This window comes from Gigantopelta aegis, chromosome 6 (assembly GCF_016097555.1).
Source record: "Gigantopelta aegis isolate Gae_Host chromosome 6, Gae_host_genome, whole genome shotgun sequence".
Lineage (NCBI taxonomy): Eukaryota > Metazoa > Mollusca > Gastropoda > Neomphalida > Peltospiridae > Gigantopelta > Gigantopelta aegis.
This window is the reverse complement of record NC_054704.1, coordinates 27213779-27239793: the sequence shown is the minus strand read 5'-3', so window position 1 is coordinate 27239793 and position 26015 is coordinate 27213779. Positions and strand designations below refer to the sequence as shown.

At 35.8% G+C, this 26015-nt stretch overlaps 1 protein-coding gene across 1 annotated transcript; it reads right to left on the bottom strand.

The window, feature by feature from the left end:
- Window positions 1-891: 891 nt before the first annotated feature.
- LOC121374446 (inverted formin-2-like) lies at window positions 892-26015 on the bottom strand. Its single transcript, XM_041501547.1, has 17 exons — window positions 25777-26015; window positions 24209-24607; window positions 22818-22933; window positions 20051-20210; window positions 18308-18381; window positions 16390-16491; window positions 15566-15642; window positions 14577-15019; window positions 13526-13641; window positions 12265-12429; window positions 10972-11229; window positions 9815-9993; window positions 8561-8681; window positions 7518-7682; window positions 6905-7013; window positions 5441-5764; window positions 892-4961 (listed from the first exon to the last, which is right to left on the bottom strand). The coding sequence occupies exons 2-17, from the start codon at window positions 24573-24575 to the stop codon at window positions 4333-4335; spliced, it is 3405 nt and encodes a 1134-aa protein (XP_041357481.1). The 5' UTR covers window positions 24576-24607; window positions 25777-26015; the 3' UTR covers window positions 892-4332.

Genomic DNA, 26015 nt, shown 5'->3' with positions numbered 1-26015 from the left:
CACAACTTTTCAGCAAACAAATACTAATAAAGAATATGCCTATGCTATTATATAAAAATAAAACATTGCACTGTTCGCATTAGAAAAATGAAGCCAGAAAAAATACAAGAATGAAAGAAAAAACCTGTACGGTATGTAAAAACACATACATAAATGTGTGTAAACAGTATGTGGAAAACTGTAAATAGACTTGCGATGTGTTGACTGGTTTATAGATAGTAAAGACATACACATAAAAGGCAAAAGTGCACTTAATATATACATGACATCATAATTTAAAACAAAGGTCAATTCTAGGTAATGTACGATGCAATGATGTGTAGAGGGGTGGACTGACAAGCAGTGGGTGCATGTGCAAAATGTATATGTACAATAAAACTCTTCAAAATATAAATGTGTGTTTATTTGTGTGTGTGTGTGTGCACATGCGCATGCGTGGTGTGTGCATGTGTGTGGTGTGTGCGTGTAAGAGAGAGAGAAAGAGAGACAGAAAGACAGAAAAAGATAGAGACCGACAAAGGCAGACACAAATATTATTTTATAAAGCTGAATGAATATGGTTTGGTGTTCTCAGGAGATGGGGTTCACTTCAAGTTACTGACAGTTCTGGTGAACCGGCCTCAGTGGCATCATGGTTAGGCCATTGTCTACAGGCTGGTAGGTACTGGGTTCGGATCCCAGTCAAAGCATGGGATGTTTCATCCAGATACCGACTCCAAACCCTGAGTGAGTGCTCCGCAAGGCTCAATGGGTAGGTGTAAACCACTTGCATCGACCAGTGATCCATAACTGGTTCAACAAAGGCCATGGTTTGTGCTATCCTGCCTGTGGGAAGCGCAAATAAAAGATCCCTTGCTGCCTGTCATAAAAAGAGTAGCCTATGTGGCGACAGTGGGTTTCCTCTAAAAAAGTGTCAGAATGACCATATGTTTGACATTCAATAGCCAATGATAAGATAAAAAATCAATGTGCTCTAGTGGAGTCGTTAAATAAAACAAACTTTACTTTAGTTCTGGTGAATGGTATCAATCACAACAGTTCTTGATTAATTACAACTGGCATTATAGACTGTACTAGTTCGCATGAAATTCTGGTTTATTAGGGAGACATTTCTATTAACAGGACTGTCTTGAAGAGTTTTACTGTATACGAAAATGTTCAAGAATAAAGATTATGTTAATGGTAGGATAGTAAAGGGGATGAGGTAATGAATGAGGTGGTGATAATTCTGAATGTTCAATCCAGATACAAATGCAATAATAAGCAGTCAATGCAGTTTAACACAATATGTAAAAAGATGACTAGAAAAACACAAAAGCATGGAAAGCCTTAAAATCATTCATGAAACACAACCAGTATCACAACCAGGCATTAATAAAATGAAGAAAACTAATTTTCTCTTCTCATGAATACTTATCCTGACCTTTCAGCAAGTGCAACTGGAGAGGTCATTGTTACTGTATGAAAACATAATAATGAAAAAAAGCTTGACCTCTCTTTGGTTGCACTTGACAACAGGTCAGGTACATGTATAAAAAGAATCACAATTTTGTTTTTACATCATTTTGTTGATGAATTTTAAAGTACAGTTCTGTATAAAGGTAACAAAACTTGTACAAAGATTTTAACTATGCCATTTTCAAACACCTTTAAGGTAAGTATCACTATCTTGTGATCCAAGAAAAAACATTCCTTTTAAGCAAAACATAAAGTAAAAAATAAAATAAAAGGAGTTGAGCTGAATCTACACTAACTATATACAAATTGCAACAATAAATTATAAAAGCAAATTATAAACCTCACATTTGAGAAAGACTGAGCAAAACAACCTTGCAATACAAACACACACTGCTGGGTCTACCACAAATACCAGCCACAAAAACGCCAACGATTTTCCAAAAGGATCACATACTTGTCACAACTATGTTTGTTAAGTCCAATAATGCCTAAAAAAATATATATTTGTGTTTCAGGTTTCATCCTTGAAAAAAGTAGGGTAGGTAGGTAGCTAGGAACTTTAATTATTATTTTTTATATTTTTTTTTAATCTAATCAAATCGAGAAACGTAATCAGCCAAGGTCTTCTGAATCTAGTTTACTGATTGCAAAAAATCAGGAATCATGATTTTGTTTTGTTGTTTTTTTGCATCAAAACATTTCAGGGTCACTATATAAAATTATGGTAGATTGGAAAACTAGAAACACTTTTTTTTTTTTTAAAGGTCTAATGGTCCTTAACTGTCTGTATGACACACCATATTATCACAACCAGATACAGGATACAGCATGATACCGGGGAAATATAGTTTTTAAACTTCGATTAGCATACAATGTATGCAACATTAGAATAGTCTTGCATCTTTGAAACATGTATAATGAAAGAAAATACTGAATAACATGTACCCCATGTTATAAATCAAACATATTCGTCAAGAGAGCAGATCAAAAACTCTGATCAGACTGAAGCTTAAAGTCAAATAAAGGTTTAATTTCAAACTGGACACCCACAGAACCATTTAAAAAGGCTGGTTTTAAGGGTGTATAGTTTGGAGAGGTAATTTTTTTGTACTAAAATGTAAAAAGGGACTCAAAACATTCATGTTGTTGGAATTTCAGTTATTGAGGGTCTAGTTTTAAGGGGTTTTACTGTATTATAATTAATTCAATTTGGACCAACATATATCATACACACAAATATTAGTCTGTGTTTATCACTTCACTGTTTTAGTTTCCAACCATGCACATGACTGTATAAACAACCATTTTGTAATAAACTTACAAATCCATTTAGTTAAGAGCTCAGTTCAGTACTGACCTAAAACCCATGACCCATGATCCAAGAGCTCAGTTCAGTACTGACCTAAAACCCATGACCCATGATCCATACATACACACACCTATTACCCTATACTGGGTTTAACGTTTTATAATATAACTGTATATTGGAAATGACTTGTCATATCACAACTAACATGCACAGTATATAACAATCTGATATACCAAAATATAATTAAATATATTATTTATAGTATGTGCTATTGATGTATGCATTGTGGAGAATGATACAATTATAAAACCATTCTTCATGTACACACTTTAACAAGGATCCTTGTTAAACATTTTAAACAAGAATTCTACAGAATTAAATGTCTCCCCTACCATAAACATATTTGGTGTTGCTGATAATTGCATCCTTAGTTAGATGTCCATCTTAATGCATTTTCAAAAACAAATTAATAATACAAATTTGAAACTTCTTTAAAACATCGAATTAAGAAAATTAAATTGTTTGATTTAATAAATATTTAAAATATTTAACATGCATAGCGAAGAACATTCATACATGTATGCTTCATGGATATAGGACTTACGTTTGTGAGAACTGGGAGTCAAATGCAAAACTTTAACATTGAGATAAATGCAAACATAATTTATTTAAAATTTTAAAAATTAATTTACAATAGGAGTTTTCACATGTATTATGATGAACATTCATAGATGCACCTATAAACCAAGTTCCATTGATCTAGTTGAGCTAATGCAAACGTTGATGCAGTTTCTGCCTCCATTGGAAAAGTAATACACATGTACTTATATCTTGCATTTTTACTTCGTAAAGATGAGACAAAAAGTGTAACAAAGGGGTTACAAACCTAACAACCAAGCTCACACTTAAAAAACCCCAACAGTTTGCTGCAATCCAATCTCCCATAGTAACAGCTGGTCAGTAGACATGGATTTTCAGTGTTTCATTTTTATTAACTCAAGGCAATAAAGAAAGAAAAATCCTAGTCATTTGATTTTAACAAATTATGGTTTTCATATATTGGGTAGGATACCATAAAATATCACTTAAAAATTTATAAACTAAATTAATTAAGTTCAACCTACCACAACACATTGTAAAGTGTTTTAAGAAAAATACATTCCCAGCCAATTGAAAAACCTTTCAGCTTAATATGCTTCTTATTAATCCTTTTTCTTTCCCATCAGTTGACAGACTCAGTAAAGAACACAATAAACCATCCCAAAGCAGTACCAACATCTAAGCAGCAATGTTTTTAAACAGTTTTGAAAAATGAAAACAGTGCAAGCACAGAACAATATGTATGAGACAAAATACATGTACACTGTTTGAGCAAAGTCATTAAGCTAGATGTTCATGCCATTCAAGCTGTATTTTATTTGCAACAACCCTCAACCACATGCCCAAATAATTTAATCACATCTAAGCTCGATGGTATTTCTGATAGATCCGGCAGAGACGATTTGAACATCTAGATTGTCTACAATTAAAGCACTATTCGATGCTATCAACAAGCAGTGTTCAGTTTATTTGATTCTGTTTTGAGACAACTTCTGTCTCTGAGCCTTAAACCGCTTGTATTCCCTGTTGGCGTACCGCTTCTCCAACGTTGAAGGGGGGACAACTGCATTCTCCTTGTTTTCCGAAGCACTGTAATCCGCACTGCCAACATTGAGCAGTGTGGTTCCCTCCCTTTGTAACAGGGTCGTGTTGTTTTGCCCGTAGCAGGTGTAGTTTGTATTGCGAGGTTTCAACACCGCCCTCGAGATTTTGCTGAAGAAATTGGAGAACGATGATTTTTTCTCCATCTTCTTCATGTCTCTTGTGATCGGTTTAGGAGCTATAATCATGGGGCCTTCGTGAACCGACATTTCGTTTCGTGGGTATGTCTTCCCATGATCCTCGAGGTTCAGGGTGGCTAGCATACACAGACTTTCTGGCTTGGCCAGTGGAGCACGCCCGTTGTTGTGTATCCATTCCTCTTTCTGTTTCAGAGCTTCGTACGTCCTCCATTTTGATGTGACAGAAATCGATCCCGTGAGATCACTTCTGCTCCGGTAGTGACCAGACACATGACTTGATGAATCAGCTGCCTTAATCTGCTTGAGCAAATTCTGGCACAGACTTTTTGAAGTTCCGTCCAAAAGGTTGTTTTCTGTAAACAAAATACAGATCGTTAAATAAACCATTGTGACTACTAACGTTTCAAACACAATATACAAGACAATGCAGTGGTATTGTAAAATAGGAGAGGAGTGAGATGAATCCCAGTGACACAGTCAGTCTTCATCTATGGAATCATTTATTTCCCATTCCAACTTCAGAAACTTGTGTTAACTAGTAGTAAATATGGTAGAAACCTTTTTGTTTTCTAAGCCAAGTGTTACAACAGGTTATAATACACCAAATAGTCACCAATTTGACCATGTTCTGAAGTCCTATTCAATAAATTTGGTTCCTTTCATTTTCATCACCAATTTTCAATCTATATATTGGTCATATTATATCAATGTCATACAGATATTTTATAAATATTATAAAGCCTAGTTCAACAATAACCATCATTTTAAAAATAAATTATACCTACTGGTATAACATTCCTTTTTAATAAACAGAAAGTTAATATTTTATTACCTGAACTAGTGAGAACTTTAGGTCGAGCTCGAGCAGTGGATGTAGGGAATGCGAAGAAATCATCATCAAACGCCTCGCTGCGTGGGCGGTTCACCATGGGCGTTCCCACCACGCTGATACTGCTCAGGTCAAGAGGATTGACCTCTGACTCAGGGGTCACGGCCTTGTTCTGATGAGCGGTCACGTTTTCCTTCCTTGTCGAGAGATCATTGAGCGGCAGGCTGAGCAGACAGGAAATGGCCGGTCTGAAATTGCCACGGTGTAGGTCGTTGATTATCTTTTCCAGAATTCTCTTTTTGTCCTCAACCACTGAAGAACTGGCTCCTATTGAAAAATAAATTAGATTTATAGGATATTAAATGAGCTTCCATTTCATATCATGTTTATGTCCCGAGTGAAAAACATTTCAATCGTCACAAGCTTTACCGAGTAACAATGAAAATTATTTCATTAGGTACATAAAAATGATACGAAATGGTAGTGAGTTTAATATCCTGTTTAATACCCATAATCAATTTTAATTTAGGCCTATATCACTGAGCTTGACATTTCGGTAAGACCATAGTGTGCCAGTCATCTGAGGTATTATGTCCCATTTTACGTTCTAGTTGGAAGTAACACAGATATCAACTAAGATATTTTAAACCATATGGGTTATAATATTATATTTATAGTGTTTTCCCTAGCTTGTTTTAGCATGGTGCAGCACCATGCCTCAATAGTCTAGCACCATCTTGCCTCAATCAGTGCCATGCTGCTCTGAGATTAAACAAGCCTTTTTCATTAATTAATTTTAAAATTGCCTTTATAAAACACCCAAAAAGGCATTATTAACTAATAAAATACGCCTTTTATATCTTTTGCCATTTATTTATTAACGCAAGCACATAAATTACATTAATGTTTATTTTAATTACTTTTTTTGTTATTTTTAATGGAAAGAAAAGTGCCCCGAATATGGTGAAAATGCTCCAAAAGTGGTGGGTGGTCTACCATGCCTTGCCTAATTTCTAGGGAAATCACTAATTTAATTAAGAAGCAGTCTGTAGCACATTTTTATATTTATGTATGGAATTTTTGGGGTTTATTTACAATCTTGAAATGATACCATAATGGAATGCGACTGCCAAATTCCCATGTAAGAGATTACTTGCAACGTTTGAAGAATTGTTGAAAAAGCAAATGTAATTTTTGGAGTCTTAATTTTGAAATATAAAATTCCCAATTTGAAATTCAAAATTTTCCAATATTTATTTTACTTTAGTCTGGGCATCGAGTCAACTTACTGTAAATGATCCTGACCAAACATTTAAAGAAAGAATTTCAAATTATTGGGGTGTTTTTTTTCAATAAAGTAGTTCAGAATAAATATAGTGTTTAATACAATACACAATACAGCTGCAATTAGTAAACTTGACAGAAGAATTGCGACACATTTTGAGAATGATTTGCACATCTACTTACTGGCATCTTTACCAAACTGTAAGGCCATGTTCTTGAATCGGATCTGCTGCTGAAACTGGTCACTTCGTCTCCTCGCCAAATTCCTCTGTTTTTGAAACAGTGTGTTTTCCTGAAAGAAATTGTTCAAATATTAAAGCTGTTCTATGGATTACGAACCTGGAATAAAGTCAGTGGAATAGAAAATTTAGTTAAGAAAAAGCTACTTTGTATTATGTTCAATAAATTAATGAAAATAATGACTACATTTTATTTATTAGCCGGCTGTATTATCAAATTATATGAAGGAAAGCCTTTTATTAAATATGGCCACAGGAATTTGTCTAAGTAAGCTAGCAAAATAAAAAAGGTCATAATTAAAATAGCCAAATTAGAATTGATCATATATTTTTTATATAAAACTGACATCAGATATTGAATTTTATTCTCATTGATAGAAATAAAGTACTTCATGTTTATACATAATTATAAATAAAATTATTATTGCAAAAAGCTATGCTTATTGTTCAAATGACAAAATCATATATTGTTATTCTTTGATAACTACAATCTGCTAAAGTGTTTCCAGTTCTCTCAACTTGTTCAGTCATATTAAAAGATTATAGATATAACATACATATCTACATTTTCTCATCTCTTTGCAGAAGTCCAGTATTATTTTCAGACATTTTTGGAGGTTGAAATCTGTTTCTAATTCACAAAAGTACTGTGCCATCTGTTGGGAAAGGTTCCGTAACTCTGATATTGAAGACTGCATTTCTTTAAATTCAGACTTGACATCCTAAGAAAAGGGAAAACATATGTAATATAATAACAAAATATTACAAGTAAAAAATGGCTAACCTCATTGAAAAAGTAAATTAGATCATAATCAATGTATCTAAATGAAAATAACTGGAAAGGAATTTTGTAAAAAGAAAAGCAACTGTATTTCAGCATTTGATGAGAATAAAACTTTAATATTACAACATCTGGCTAGGTCATCTGAAACTAATATTTTATAATGAATGGTAAATTTAATTTTACACAATATCTCAATTATTATTTTAAATCAGCTGACATTTGAGTATATAAAAGAAGTAAATTATAATACATTAAATAGCAAAATTATTATCTTAAACATGCATCTGAGAATTCATTTATGGGTTACACAAAACCAAATTCAGGTCACTCATTTGTTTTTTGCATAATCCATCATGACCAGGTAAGAAGGAAATGTTTTATTTAACGACACACTCAACACATTTTATTTACGGTTATATGGCGTCGGTCATATGGTTACGGACCACACAGATATTGAGAGAGGAAACCCGCTGTCGCCACTTCATGAACTACTCTTTTTGATTAGCAGCAAGGGATCTTTTATATGCACCATCCCACAGACAGGATATTACATACCACAGCCTTTGTTACACCAGTTGTGGAGCACTGGCCGGAACGTGAAACAGAACCAGGTGAATGATGTTTTAAAATTAATCCATGAATGAAACATAGGATACCGGTAGACAAAACCAGACCTGCGGGAGTGGCAATCAAACAGAACTATCAATCTCACAATTTTCAGAGACCTGTTAAAGAATTGTTTTGAATAATAGGCTCAAGTATACAAAGGAATGACTTATTGATGTAAAAGTGTGTAAAAGTCTACTGAAACCTTACCTCCATGAAGAAGTGAAAGATGTCCTGAATGGCTGGATGAGCTCGGGACAGTTGCTGGACGAACTGTTTCATCTGCAGGTTCATCTTCGTCACATCCAGCTTGATGTCTTCAGGGGAACAGCTGAACAAGTTCAAAATAAACCATTTTTATTTTTCTTGACTCTCTAGTTTGCATCTCATTGTTATTAGCTATTTTATACTAGTCCATGATGCTATTATATGCAATGTAAGGGTGCGCTCCTTTCACTCTCCCAGAGAGCCAGAGTACTCCGCACAGCAATGGAGTGAATGGGAACACTGTCCAGGACTTACTCCGCCTCTGCCAGACGATGACGTGGTGCAGACAATGCAAGGTTTGTGTTTTAGGAAAGTACAAATTACTAACTGTCTAGCCAAATGCAGGTATAAAAATTACAAGGACTAGTTAAACAACATAACCACCAGTTAAAGAGGCGACATCGTTATTCTGATTTACTGTAGTGTGTAAGTTAAAGCATTTATTTTATGTTTAATAATTGAAACGATCGAATGCTTGACCACAACAATAGAGGCAGCCATTTTGTTGAAGTAACTTCCTGTTCCAAAATCGTTCCTTTCGCTGTCCAGGACAGAACAGTTGGAACATGTCCAGGAGAGGTGAAAGGAGCGCACCCTATGTTAAGGGTCAAATTTAAGTTAAACTGTTATAAAGCTGAAAGAGGCTACTTATAGGTAATTTCTATGGAAGTTTTTAAAAATAAACATTAAAAATGCTATACATCAATTTATTAATAAAATATACAGAAAACATTTCTGTTGGGTGTTCATAAACCTGTTAATACAGATCCACTGCACACTTTTGTTACTGGGAAAACAATATAAATGTGATACAATTTAATTGTAAAATTAAAAATATTATGTTGTTCCCCAGTGTATAATTTGACGGAAATAACTGGCCCACTGGCCGATTGCAAAAAGTGGTCACGTGATCTTTAGTCAAAATGGAGGCAAAATGTACCGATACTTTCGATGGGAAAAAAGCCAGAATCATTGCGAATTTTTTTTTAAAAAGAAGGCGACTTAGAACTTTGCCATGGATGAAAAGTTAGGCGAATTTTTGTATGAAAAGGCGACTATTTCACCCACGTCGCCCCCTTGCGTGAACACTGCTATTATGATACATAAAAGAATTTGCATAGATAGCTTAAGACACACAAAACATGTCATGGCCATCAAGAAACTGGCATGGTATGTAATGCAGTGCTAATCTGTTACCATGCAGCTTTTTCAAGTTTAGGTATTTCTGTGAAGAACTTGAGCATGGTCTCATCGTTGTCAATGACGACCTGCACGATGTAGTGAAGCAGTGTCTGGTTCATCATGGTCGACTTCACCTCACTCAGTCTGCCCAGACTCGACAGCTTGTAGCCCGCTGCATTGCCGTTGTACTGACTCTAGAGGAAGAAGAAATAAAGATATTATCATACCACAGAGCTCAAACTTAGTGACAGCACCAACGGCAATTGCCACAATTGCAATATTAATTGTCTAAAATCAGAGTCTGGAGAAACCTTGAATCTTTTTCTATTTTAGGAATACTTAATCTGACCTCATACAATGGCACATTCCTGCTATGTTAGTAGACTGGTCTGCATATCCCAACAGCCAATGGGATGATTTATAATCTTCTAAAATTTACTTATGGCAGTTTTCTGCAGCTGAATAAAAATTATCATCGGGATCATTTTTGGTTTTTATATTTGTTGCAAATGTTACAGGAAGGAAGGAAATGTTTTATAAAACGATGCACTCAACACATTTTATTTATGGTTATATGGCGTCAGACATATGGTTAAGAACCACAGCAGATTAGCAGCAAGGGATCTTTTATATGCACCATCCCAGACAGGATAGTACATACCACAGACTTTGTTACACCAGTTGTGGAGCACTGGCTGGAATGAGAAATAGCCCAATGGACCCACCAACGGGAATCGATCCTAGATCGATCGTGCATCAGGCGAGCATTGTACCACTGAGCTACGTCACGCCCTTGCAAATGTTACTGTTTTAAAATTGCTGTAGAAAAAGGTATTAACGTGCCAGTTTGACATACAAATAATTTGTATTTATCGTAGTGAACATTAGCCGAAGAAGAATGTACATACATATTTTAAGACATATTACCGTGAACTTATAATTTTCGTCATTTTGATAAAAAGCACATTTCGTTGAGTACTGAAATTAGTGGATCAAAAAGTAGTATCATAAATTCATATCACATGTATACCTATATTATATTTTCTTTGTTATTAAATTCATTGACTGCACTAGTCCATGAATTACACTAAAATTATACCACTATAAACAAATTATTTCACATTAATCCATTCAACTCTGTCTTTAAACAGTACCATAACAAAGCTACTCACATGGTTCAAGAAGTTTCCAATCTTCAGAATGAGCTGGAGTATCTCCCTGAGATCGGAGCTGTCGAGTACAAACTTACACACAGACACGGTCGCCTTGAGGGAGGTCTTCAGCCGCTGGATATTGGACGTGAACTCAGCTCTCGTCAAGTGACCACTGATCAGAGCCCGGTAGTCGGGAACATCAGACAGGTGCAGAAGAAACTGTTCTCCAAGACCTAGCTCCAGCAGATTGCCATTGTACGACTTGAGCATCAAAATCTGTCAAAAGATAGAATTCATTAACATATTTAATAAATTAATTTAATTTTTAACAGAATATATATAGAAATTTCTATATAAGTGTGTGTGTAGTACTGATTTTATGAAACGAGTGTCGGGATGTTTGTACTGGCCAAGAGAGAGCGAGGGTTAATACATGAATACTAACAAAAGTTTTGTAAAATCAGTAGGATTCACCAGCGAGTGTAATAATTTCTTTATTATTCACATTATCCATAATATTATTTTTATGATTATGAAAGAACATATCAAAACGTTTCAAATGTAACTAGAAGTGACGTTGTTTTGGTAAGTAATTACATAAATCTAAGACTGGGGAAGCCACTTCCTAAAATTATGTCATTCGTTGTGCACGTGAAATGAGTATAATACACGTGTATCATACTGGTTATATTTCCCAGTATATCTTGAACTATGTGGATAATAAAAGTAATTAATATTCCCTAATAAATTATTTTTCATGTTCAACTGTACAATACATATACAGAACTTCACATACATAGATTTATGTAATGCAAGAATCATACTCTGTGGCAGCCTTGTGTAATGTTTCAAATATGACGTGGCGTAATTTTTAAATCATATATGACATCAGTAAAAAAAAAAGGCGTTAACTCCAATAAAGATAAAAAGGGAATTCCCCATTTAAAGTTTCGGTCATGATAAATTTATCACACGGTTTGAAAATGTCTTTATAACTATAGTAAGATTGAATAGGTATGTAATAAACAATGTTGTTTTACTGGTGTCATAACAGATTGAGTCACTGTGGTGTACCTGTATCTGTACCTGGATCAAGGTATTGTAATTACAGTAGGTCAATGTGCATTTATTTCATTTTACAGTAAGAGTATATTATTTTCTTGCATTACCATACTCCATAGGTCTACAACAAACTGACAAATGTTGAGTTTTTAACTACTGATATTTGAACACAAATAGGGAAAATATATTAAAATATTGTTTTTACAAATGTCATCACAAACTGAGCCATTATGTGAGGGAAGTAATTACCTCATCGTGATCAGGCAGAATTCTGTGCAGGTATTTCAACATGGGCAATGAAAGACTTGATGGATCCCCTTCCACCAGATTTCTGACAAGTTCCTCGGGCTCCACTTCCAGGCGATTTAAAAACAGGTTCACGTTTAAACGTACATCCTGACTCAGTAGTGGAACCTTGCAAAAAATAACAATATTTTAATTCTCTTTTAACTGTTAACATTTAAATGACAAAATCATTAGCATACCATACATATATCTAATGCTGGGATTGCATAAGATAACTCCTGCAATTGCCCATGGCAATCGGCAATGCTGTGGAGATTGCTGCAGATTTTTTCATTCTCCATAGAATTTTTTTTTGCTGTGGTCTATATTCAATTTATTTTCACAGCATGTTTTTGCTAAAGACATTTTCTTAATAGCAGCGGTTGTAAGACCCCTTTATGATAACAGAGCCCTATTGTAATTGTTATAATTTAAAAATAAATAAATTAAATTGTTTCCTTCCTTCAGGGCTTTATTTCTAAAATTTGACTTGACACCCATGGCCTTGACTTTGGGAATTTTGGTCATTTTACAAAACAGAAGAGGAAATTTTCATCTTATTAAACAAGTGGTGTTTGTCAAGTGTTACGTATCGATTTCAAAATCTATCTGTATATAATAATAAACAAAAGGAATATCTACATTTAGATTAGGAATGTTTTAGTCCAAAATTGGGAATAAAAAATGACATGGCCTTTTGTGAATGGTGGGGAATGATGCTGATTATCAGTCTAGAAATATGGATGATAAAACGCTGTTCTTGTTTGACGCGAACAACTGCTTTCACTCGTGTGCTCATCCAAAACAATTTTCGCATGGGAGAAAAAATGCTCATCTTATCACATGCTGATATTGCTAATTTAAGTTACTCAAAATACTGTGAATCTGACACTGAGAACAATTGCTCTTCCACCTTAATTTCAGCAGAGAGGTTTACTGCTCACCAATGATTTTCAAACCATAAACATTGAAAGGTTCAAGCACACTGTTCAGGGTACACCCTCAGGAATTTATCCAGGCATTATGTGGGTCCGAATATAAGCCCCTTCCCTAAAGAAAGTGGCACTGAAAATTGCCTGTCTGGGATATCTGTCCAGGATAGGGATTCCATGGTTACAGTTAGTGAAGAGATGTTGATGTAATGTCCTTACACCTCACTATATATTGGGAGTCTGTGCTGGGATTCGAACCCCAGCACCTGCCGGTACTGTGTTATTAAAATCACCTCGTCATAGTCTTCAAACACCCTGGTCTCATTGAACAGTGTCTCCAGCTCTCTGTAGTCCGGCTGAACACGAGGGATGTTCTCCTGGTGCGACCAAATGTTGTTACCATTCGCTTCTGGAAAATAAGCACAAAGTAAGCTTTTAATGTTGTACTAGATCTGGGTTTGTCTTAAAAGAGGGAAGCATTTATACATTTAGAAATTCAATCCAGAATTTGAAGGAAATACTATCTGTTAATATCATGCTGTACAAACTGAAAACATTTGAGCTGTGATTTCATTGACATGTGGATGTGGTTTGCTTTGTGATACTGAAATGACATGTGTTCTATTTTTAAGAGAACCTTACAGCAAAATGTAAAAGATTTTTAGTAAACGTTGATCTGCAGGTAACCGAATATGGCTCATGTGTCCAGGTAAACTCCAGGTAAACTCAGGCGCGTGGTAAAACAGTGGCAAGTCATCTTGTAACTCGTCATCGGTATCATTTTCTTCTAAATTGCCATGTTGAATGACATTTCGTTCACGATCGCCAATCTCGATTAAATCAAATGCACCAAAGTCCATATTATCCCACATTTCATCATCGGAAAACCCGTCATCTGAATCGCAACCATTGTTTTCAACAGACGAAATTTCGTCACCTCGGTTCATATTTAATTACAGTCAGAATATCAGTATAAACTTGGAAAAACTCATTCAAAATTCGCTAGAACATGGGCGCAGCCATTACAGTGTGTCACATGGCAGCTATGGCGCGCGAGATTTTGTCTAATTATAATATTGATGCATCACTCGGCGCCAAATATGAACAGGTGTTACAAGCCGCTAAACCGGCCTGTCGTGCTGAGAGGCACTGGATATCGCTAGCCGGTATACCGGCCTGTCGTGGTGAAAGAGTTAAGTAGGTATTTTAATAGAATATCTAATCATGGAATTTTGTACTCCATATCTAATGGTGTGGAGTGAGCTCTTTAAAGAATACATTAGACTGAAAATATACAGTTAAAAAATTATAAGAAATCTTGTGGTTAAATATTCTGTTTCTTACCAACAATGTTATCTTCCAGTTTTATCCACTTGACACTCTTCATAGGTTTTGTCGGCATGGGAATCAATGTCCTTGGTGATGGTACGTCATCCCCGGAGACAGATTTTCCTTCAAATGCCTCCTTCATCTTGAGAATACTGTTGAAATGATTCCAGCTTCGTTTGTAAGGGGTTAGCGTATTCAAATTGTTCAGCATCTTTGGAGCGTTTGGGTTCACGTTCACGTTCTCGTAAACACTGTTATGTGTGAGAGATTTCCGGCACGATGAATTCTGTATACATGATCTGGATGCACCTTTTATCATGCCATCCCTGGAGGTGTTGATTTCATTTGTTACTATGGAGTCAATTTCAGCTGGTGTGGATTTCTCTAAACTGGTGCAGTTGTCAGTACTGTGAACTAGGTAATGAATTTGGTTCTCAATAGTGTGCCAGAATTTAGTCCTGCAAAGATAAATTATATAAGATATTGTGAATGGAATAAATCAATGTTTAATAACACCCCATCACAAATGAACATCAGCTATTGGGTGTTAAACAAGGGTATATTATGTAAATAAAAGGAAAATCAAATAAACGTTAGTGTATAGAAGTGACCGTGGTAGCTAAAATTAAGCCATTTGTATGGTCCGTCCTAGTAAACATGACAATAGGTGAATGGTTCATGTAATTCAAATCCTTCTTATGTTCATATAATTCTAACCGATTGTGTAATCAAAAGTTGATCAATTGGTGCATTAAACTGACCATAACCAATGGCAGTGTTGCAATTCCAACCATTCTCAACACAACTATTTCTTTAGATCAGTTTCATACATTTGTGTTGATTAATGTGAATTTGCCTTGTCTGCCATAATACAAAACAGAAAAGTTTAGGTATGAAAAATTAAACTGTTCTTAAACGTTTAAACACAATGTCTGTAACCTGACCAACTTGTGTAAGCTATTGCCAAACAGTTTTGTGACTTAGGATTGCACTGTACACCTTACCCTTTATTTGATACTTCGAGAGCCAACAAATCCTGTAGGATATTCACAAAGGCAGCCATCTTTGGAGTTCCAAAAACCTGCAACAAAGAACAGGGTATTACATGAAATTGCGATCACTGACCGATAAAGACTGCTTGGGTTAGGAAAGAAACTCAGTGCCATGTTATAGGTTAGTCTTGATTGACAACAAGAAATTATTTATATATTCTTTCCAATAGAAGGAATAGCATATACCACAATTTTATATACCGTGAAATCTCTCTAAACCGGACACCATAGGGACCAAGTACAATGTCCGGTTTAAAGAGGTATCCGGTTTATAGAGGTTAATTTCTGTACTGATTTTTTAAAAAGGATCGTGAAAAATGTTCGGTTTTGGGGGAATTCTGGTTTTGAGAGGATTTACTGTATTAGTTATGGACCATTGGTTAAACAAATCATTAAACAGCTCCTCCATGGAAATTAATTTTAAGACCTATCACATACCTGGGCCTGAATATTCAAAGCATGGTTAGGCTATCACTTGGTAAAACTTAATTTTTCTCACTCACTTTTTTGGATAAATACAAAAAAAGTTAACATTTTATTACCAAATGAAACAAATTTGATTACCAAATAAATAGAATCAGTTGTTCTAAAACAAATTTTCAACATGTTACTTCAACTGCTATTTCTACTAATTTAATATCTGACTTTGAACAGTCTTCTTAACCACTGTTTAACCCAAGTGACATTAGAACAACTGGCTCCTGCATGGTAAGTACTCTACCACCGAGTTATCTCCACACCGTGACTGACAACAACTGATGTCTGACTATGCCCACCTTCTCTTGTATCTTGTCTGTGAGATCTTGTGGACTACTCAGGTCAAGATTACACTTCGCCTCCATCTCTGCCTCATCTTCATGTTTCCGTCGGTAGAACGTCTAGAGATTAAATATAAATATACACTCAGGTATATTACTACTGCTACTACTACTACTCACGTTCATGTTTCTATCTGCAGAATCTTTAACGAATTTTAAATTAAATATGTATATTCATAATGAAATATTTGCTACGTCTATATACAGAGAGGAACATTGTCCACATTCATGAAAAAATTGACAGAATCATGAAATTTGGTAACTGAAAAGGATTTTTTTAATACAATATGTGAGTTTGCCTGGGATATTTTTAATAAATATTTTACGAGTTTCAAAAATGTCAAATGACAACACCCTACTCCCCCAGCATATGGTTTGTATCCTCATGACAATGTTGATACCTGTAAATGGCCACTAATAATTAATACAATGCTAAATATTTGCTGCCTGTCGTGCTGTATGGACACAACTAACAAATAAAGAGGATATTACAATAAATGTGGTGCATCATTAACCAAATACAAGGGCATAATATTTCTCGTGAACCGCCGTTCTGTTCGCATGTCAGTTACGCAAAATTAAATTTACGCGAACTGCAAATCGGTTACATCGTGACCTGTAGACGTTCAGAAATTAAAACTTGCAGACTTCATGATTACAGGAAGTTTATTCACTCAGATATACTAATATTTCGACAAATGTTTTAGACTGATTTTTAAATGTACTTGATGCACAGCAAACCAGTACACAACGGTATATTGCAAAGGTTGTAACTTACGACCAGTCTAAGCTAAATGCTCAATATAGAGTCGAGCCAAACTTTTTTAAGAAATGTGCACAGACCGCTGGGGGCGGCTACATTATCTATTGCTATTTTATCTCTAAAGGAATATATGTAGACATAACATTGGATTGCCTATAATTTTACAAATGTTGAAAATGGTTTTAACGTAAACAAAAATCCAAAAGTGTCACAAAAGCTGAAAAATACTAACATCGCATGAGCTTTAAATAACAAACATTTGGGACGTCAATGTAGTATAGAAGTACTATCGATAAAGTGAAAGTAGCATCGCCACTGCAAAATATCAGTGTCAAATTGTGGTCTTTCTTTTTATTTTTTATAAGATTTATTTTTATTAATCTAACCATGCACCAATCAGTAGTCTGTTTTATAGTTCAGAGGAACTGGACATTTGCTGTTAGGGTTTTTGCTTTTTTTAATCTGCTATATACCAAATTTTACACATAACATCAGTGACAAATAGTAGCCTTTATTTGTTGTTATTAATATTTTTTTTTTATTAATCTAATCATGCACCAGTGAGTGTTGCATGTTATTCTCCAGTGGAACCAGGCAAATCGGCATTTTCCCTCCAAATGTATCTCTTTAGTCCTTTTACAACAGTGTTTACTTTAGCAAGCACAAAGGTTCTAGAATATGGTGGCCCAATTTCCTAGGACAGTGGTTTTTAGATTCGGGCAACTAAAAATTACTTTTTGCGATCCCGATAGCAAGTGGTGAATAATAATAATAATAATAATAATAAATCTACAATGCTACGATCGTATGAAAACAAAAGAAACATCTACAAACCACTTCTTTTGATTTGCAAGCATTAAAGAAACTATTTTATAAAACGTTTTCTTTTGTATTTCGTTTTAACTTTATGTTTGAGCTAAAAGAAATTAATTTAAAATATAATTTCAACTTAACTTTGAGGTAACCCACAGGTTACGCAAATATAATTCATGTAACCGAACAATTGGTTACCTAGGTAAAAACCATGTGAACCGACTTCTGGTTACCTCAGATTTCGAAATATTGTCCCCTGAAATACATGCACATGAACATGTTTATTATCTGCAAACTGACCTCTAGCTGTACATGCAAGTCATCATCTCTCTCTTCTCGTTGCAGGAAACTCATCACATCCAACAGCTGCAGACCTGAAACATTTCAAATAACTATCTTGATATCTACCATGTACAAATATAACAAACATTCTGAGAGTACTGCTAAAGTAATACAACCGAACCTAAGAATTTTTTGTATCTCCTAAGTTCAAGGGCCTTAAGTCGGTCAAAAATGGTTAAACTGCCATGAAAGTCAAACTTGATCTGTAACAGTACATGATAAAGCTTTAAACAAAATTTCAGCTCAATATCTCAAGGCTTTCTGGAGAAAAAAAAAGTCAGGAAACAAATTTAAATATTACCTAAGTTCAAGGACCATAACTCTGTCAAAAATGGTTAAACCAGGGCTCGAATTTTCAAAAGAATTGCCCACTGTTGGCAATTTTGAGCCTGCCTATGGCAATTTTTTTTTTTAAAGTGACATTTTCAGAAAATATGACTGAAAGGTTATTTAGCTGTATGTAAACATATTTCAAATGTGAAAATGTTAAAGAATGGCAGATTATGTATATATTTTGCCATTGTTGAGTTTTACCGACGGTACAAAAGTTGGATGAATTTATGTATTTTATTCATACATGTTACAGTACCATCCAGTTGGACTGGTAGGGGATTAATAAATATCTTAAAAGTTGGATGAATTTATGTATTTTATTCATACATGTTACTTGTAATATGTTTTATTGGAATTTTTAAAAACAGTGCTTAGTTTTCAGGAACTACATCTATCGCATATTACATGAAGTCTTGTTGATAGTTTGGCTCAAGTGCGATTCATATAAACGCCTCCTCCAACATAATGTTTAAGTTACAGACTGGTTCTTTTTATGCATTTAAAATACAAACATTTTATGTTGTCAAATTATTGAAAAATAACAGGAATTAGTACATCTATATACCGGTATATGTTTATAACATGGAAATGAAAATTTGTTTAACAACACCTCAGCATATTTTAAACTCTGGCTACTTGGTGTCTAACATAATTATTTTGGCACAATGTTGGTCTAGAGAAGAAAAAACCCATTACTGTCACATCAGCTACTCTTTCTGAAAAGCAGCAAGGAATCTTTTACTTCCATTTTGCCACAGATATGACAGTACATATCACAATTGTTGAAGTGCCAGACTCCATGAACCTAAAGCACCTTACCCATGTGATATACCAAGTGCTAAGCTACATACCATTCCATTAAAAAAGAAATCTTTCTTATTTATTTCCCGTATAGGTTAAAATATCTAGGGTAATATTTTTTCAACAATTGTTGTGTGCAGATTGCTTCAACAGCTACTGATTTGGAAATGACAACCTTTGACTGGTTGTTCTACTATAGCCAGAATTTCACCTTCATTTATTTAATGTTTCTTCTGATGAGTCAGATTACGTTATACAATCTACACATAGAGATTTACAGGAAAATTTAAACTCATTTGTTTCATAAACACGAAATGGTATATTTGCATGAGCTCAGCCGCTTTAAATCTTTTGCTTGTTTCTAATGCAATTAGTCTGTAAATTGTAAACATTTGGCAGTAAAAACAATGTCATGAAATCATGCCAAAAAATCACTTGCATCACATCATGTAATGTACATACAGTCTGAAGGAATTGCTTTAGATTTAACAGAGGGAACTTTATATTTAAAAAAAAAAACCCACATTTTAAAATGTGTTGTACAAATGTTGAGTTTAAAACACAAACCAATGAAAGCATTTCTCGACCGTGTCCTCTCAGAGATGTCTTCACAGCAGTTGACGAGACAGTTGATGAACGTCAATAAGGTCGTCTTGTAGGGGACGGTCTCAGCTGACTTCAACTCGTTGATGATAATACTGTACTTGTGGCTCTGGTTCGTCTCACGCTGCAAATATTTATATAAAAAAACAGTTGGTTGAATGAATGAATGAATGAATGAATGGTTTAACAACTCTGCAGCACAAAAATACACACTGGCTATTGGGTGTCAAACACAGGTAAGTACCTGTACATATACTACTCAAAAGAATTTAAGGGTCAAAAATGTATAACCAAATAAGTTTCAGAGTGTATTAGATTGATGATGTAAACTACACGAAACATTTTATTTATTGTTCCATATTTACAAAAAAACACAAATAAACATCACTGTATACAAGAAAGTCACATGACATGCTGTCAAAGTTGAAGGTTGTCAAACATGGATTTTACACATTAGAACATTCGTTTAATAGTGTGTGAATCCACCCCTGGCGCGAATACACTCGACACATCGTTGCCTCATGCTGTTGATCAGACGTCTGAAGAACTCTTGGGGAATGGCCTGCCACTCTGCCATAAGAAGTTGACCCAGATCATGAAGGTTGGCCGGAGGGGCATGGTTATCCCGAACTCTCCTGCCTAATTCGTCCCAGGCGTGCTCTATTGGGGCCAAGTCAGGCGAATATGCTGGCCAATCCATCCTGGCGATACCTTGTTGTCTGAGAAAGTCTGTTACCACCCTGGCGCGGTGGGGTCTGGCATTGTCATCCTGCAGAACTGCCCCGCCGCCAATCTGCTGAAGGCCTGGGAGAACCAACGGCCGGATAATCTCATTCAGATAGCGGATTCCATTCAGATTGCCATCCACCACATAGAGGGGGGTCCTGTGGTGGATAGAGATGCCGCCCCACACCATGACGCTGCCACCACCGAACCGGTGACGCTGTCTAACGTTAACGTCAGCGAAGCGCTCCCCAGGACGTCTGTAGACACGAACCCGACCGTCGTTGAACTGGAGACTAAACCTGGACTCATCAGTGAACATCACTCGACCCCACTGAACACGCTGCCACCGCAGATGAAGCGTGCACCAGTGACGTCTGGCCGTTCTGTGACGTGGTAGGAGTGGTGGTCGAACAGCCTGGCGACGGCAGCGTAGATTATTGGCTCTCAGACGATTGCGTATGGTTTGATCAGACACTCGAGTTCCAGTCGCAGTCAGCAGATTGTCACGTAATCGGCGTGCAGTGGTTGTGCGTTGACGTGATGTAGCGGTCCTCTCTATTTGTAGTGCTTCGGGGTCTTCCCGAACGTGGACGATTTCGAACAGAATTCGTTGCTTGGTACCGTTGCCACTGTCGGCCAACGACACTCTGACTGACACCAATTCTCAGAGCAACATTTCTTTGCGTATTGCCATCCTGAAGCCAAGCAATAGCCCTTCCTCGATCTTCGATAGTCAGTTGTACCATTGTCGAATTTGGAGTGTGCACCGTACACGAACGCAAGATCCAATTACACGGAAATTCAGCATTGGGAATATGGAATACACGTGCAAATGAAGCGCTTTGTGAAAAAGCAAGTTATGGGCACTTAGCAGACCTTTCGCTTTCGCCCTAATTTACGTGCAAATGTAAGCATGTTTTCGCCATTAGAACTAGTCGACAGTGTCAATAACAGTGGATTTTAATTCATTTATGGGTTGCTTAGACCCACTTTCGTCAAAATGGAACAATACCATGCGTGACATTATGGTCTAGCTAATATAATTGACATTCAGAAAATAATGTCGAAAATATCGTCTGACCCTTAAATTCTTTTGAGTAGTATATATGATTATTAGAGTTGGTTGAGTTCACATACAATTTTTTTATGTATCTATCAATTAAGTTGAATAAAATATTTTTTTCAAGCATGTTTTCAGGTACCTAAATTATATTTTCATGTACTAATCAGTTAAATAGAGCCTAACTGCACAGTATCTATAGGATCAAGTGCTGGATATGGAGTTGGTTGGATGATAAGAAAGGAAACCTGAATATTTGTTTAATGTCACATTACACAAACAAAAGTGGGTTATGAAAAAGAAAATCCATAAATTTGAATATAGGTGATTGAGTACTGAGACCCGCCCTAGGGTTAGGGTTGCACAATGGTCTCAAATGAAGGCCCCCATTTACAAAGCATGCTTAAGCCAAAATCATATCATAAGTTTTGGACAGAGAATATGGAACACTTTGGACAGCCAAAACAACTGGACAATTAAAAATATGTTTTTCATAGCAAGGACAGCACATACCATGGCATCTGACCTACCAATCAATATTTTATCATGTGGCACTGGTTGTGAGCTTGGTCAATCATACCTCAGTTAAACACTCTACCAATAAGCTACATTCCACCATTTGATGATAAAAAATATGAGCATTTTGTTTTTAAAATTCAAACATTTTGAAAAAAAACCCAGAAAAAGAAATATACACTGAATAAAACTGCTACAAGACTTAAAATTACTGGCTATTAGTTGCCCAATAATGCCTAAATGTATAAACATACAAAGCTGCATGCTCAATCACTGAACAGAAGAACAGATGAAGGCACAAGTCTCACCTTGCATTGGAAGATAGGAGGAGCTGCCAGATTGGGAAGAAATGAGATAGAATTCAAAAGGAGAGACAGGAAAGGGGACAGTAGGATTTTAAAAAAAAAAGAAAAAAAAAGAAGTTCTCACCTTGAAATGTTCCAGTGTGTCTACGACTCGCTGGTATCCCTGTGAGTTGAAGGCACACACTGCAGACAGAATCTCTATCACCTGCTTCTTCGGCAGAGTGTTGTTGATGTCAAGAGCTGAAACACATACCCAAGAAATAAAATATATCACATAAAAAGGAAAATATTTAATGTCAACAGTGTGATATATGGCTGACCACTGGTGCTAGGTAAAAAAGAAAGTTGATCTCTGGTTGGACCAAAAGTCCAGAATCGATATTGGTGATGCAGCTTTCTTTTTTCTTTTTTCTGGAAAAGCATGGATTGAAGAGAAAAGGTGGATCCATAAATTTTGTTTCTTTATGTCTTCATCTGCCATAGTGGCCCCTTATTTGCCACGTGGTATCCTAAATGCTTTCCTTCACATTTTGCATATAGCCTAGACAACTTCTTTGACTTCGACATTGCCCCCAAATGACCTCATTTGGATCCACAATGTCATGATGTCACAATATTATTATTTGAGTGGTGCAGCATTATTTCTGGTATAGCTGACACTGTTGTAGCTACCGTGGGAAATTCAAAAACATTTAAATGATGATGTGCAAGGTTAACATTGATACACATGCTGACCAGAGACCAGCAATTTGTTTTAATTTGTTTTGGCCCTATCTGCATGTTTGTGCTTGGAAAAATTAAAATCCCATGCCCAGATGCCTAGGGCTACCCAGTTTATGAACTGGACAATCATTGTCATCAGTGTTGAAAGCCAAGTGGGCTACCACATAGATATTTACTTGTGACAAAAAAGTGCTATATATCTATATGAATCTAGATATATCTTGCAATTTCAAGTCACCATAACATGTTGCTAATTAAAATGTTCCAAATCTGATTGACAATTTGTGTAAATGCAAAATAACAGTAGTGTATGTCATGTGTCATAACACGTTACAAAGGGCCTGGGAAACGTGGGCTACATGTACATACATATAATGCTTTTTCTTTTCTTTTTTTTCTTTTTTTTTAAATGTTACTCATTAAAACTAAGCTATTCCATATCACCTTTAAAAAGAAGAATGGAGAACATCAATACCAAATTATCCTTTTGGAAAAATGGCAGTAAAAATACAAATTTTATAAGAATTAATGTTTTAATTAATGTGACAGAAAACATTTCCATTTATCTACAAAAAATGGCCACTGTCATAAGAATTTTTTGAACAATCACTTTTTTTTTAAAAGGTTTGACCACACATACACACACAAAAATACAATCAATTCTTCCCATCATCAGCCCTGAAACATTTGTGACAGCATTCAGCAATACCATCACAGTAAGCCGTCGCAAGATATGAATTTTTTAGGGTTGCACAATATCATACCGTACTCTCTTATTTCACCTATGCTTACCTAATCCTAATCTCTTGGCACACTTATCATTGGTCAAGAAATACTCCAGACCCACTTTAGTGTTGAGAATCGTCCTTATACATGAAATACAGTCCAGCTGGAGAATGGCATCGGAGAAACTTGTGAACGACTTGCCAGTCATCTGGTACAGCGACTCCAACAGGCTGTTCAGACCGTCCAGTGAAATAAACTCTTGTAGCCACATCTCGTCACTCTGTTCCAACTTGGTGCGCAGTGCATAGTACACCTGGATGGACGGACTGTGGGCAACCATCACACACTGCTGTGGGTTGCAACCCTCCAAATGCAGCTCCAGTTGTTCCGATGTTATTGTCTTGTCTTCCTCCATTAGTGCCCGACGTAACATCTTGATTTCGTACGAGCTGTGTAGTGAGATATCTATGGAGCGAAAGAAAAGAAAGTTGTTGGGGTAGAAATTATTAAATGTCCACTGGTTGGGGAACTAGCAGGTCAGAAAAAGTACTAGTCCCCAAGAAAAATCACTAATCCTCCTACTATAGTGACATGTATCCTTAAAAGATAAAACCTATAGATGTAGATTAAGGAACATATATTACCTTCTGGGAACATTTTGATTAGCAATATTTCTAGTAAAGTGAAAATCGATTGCTTTAAAACTGCGTAGTGAAACACAACACAATACTGAACAAAATGTTCCCAGACCTATGTAGTGTATAGCAGTATTATGGCAGTCTCTCACATGATACTTTCTCGTTCCAGCCAGTGCTCCACAACTGGTGTAACAAAGGCTGTGGTATGTACTATCCTGCCTGTTGGATAATGCATATAAAAGATCCCTTGCTGCTAATCGGAAAGAGTAGCCCAGGAAGCTGGTTTCCTCTCTCAATATCTGTGTGGTCCTTAACCATATATCCGATGTCATATAACCGTAAATAAAATGTGTTGAATGCATCATTAAATAAAACATTTCCTTCATTCCTCACATGATACCCTGGAAATATGTACCCCACCTCCAAAACCCCTTTGACATTTTCTTGGTTTTTGTATGCTCCTATATAAAGTTCTTTATTTTGTAAATAATTTCAGTTTGGTTTGACATTAGAAGAAAAGTAAATAGGTTTTGGAAATAACAAACAAATACTATTTTTGTGTGCAATTTACAAATCAGTTAGCTTAGAAACAAATAACTTGTAGTAAATTTCATAGTATAAAAAACTGTGTTTCCTGTGGGACGGACTATAGTTCATTAAAATAAACCTTGGCCTGCCGAGGTGTATTTTAATAAACGAGTACATGCTGCCTTCCCTACTTCATAATTATCTCCTTTAAAGGCACTTTCAGACACATTATAAATGCTACTACCATGCCTAAATAATTTCACTTAAATTATAACTGTGCTTCACCCTTTTACCAGTCTCTCGAATCTGTCGGCATTCATGGTTGTCACTTCAACTAAAACTGGCCACTTCAAAGTTCCATGATGGCATGAATGTCAGTGAACTTGCTCTACCAGGCAAACACTACAAATCAAAAAGCAGCCGACAATCCGTCAGCAGTTAACAAAAAACCACGCCTCGCCATGTTACCTGTAATTAACAAGTCCTAGAAATGAGATGTCCGTGATACGTTGTGGGTTCTTCTAATACCAACCTCGACGCAACAACAATTTCTTGAATTTGTCGAACAAGCTTGTAAAATCAGCTTTTAAAAAGTTTTAAAGAACAAGTGTCATGTTTTTCCAGCATTTAAACATCGCGCTACACTGCAACCTGAGGCTCGATCGATCATAAAAGCGACCTATCGTCTGTCGTTTTGTTCAACCTGT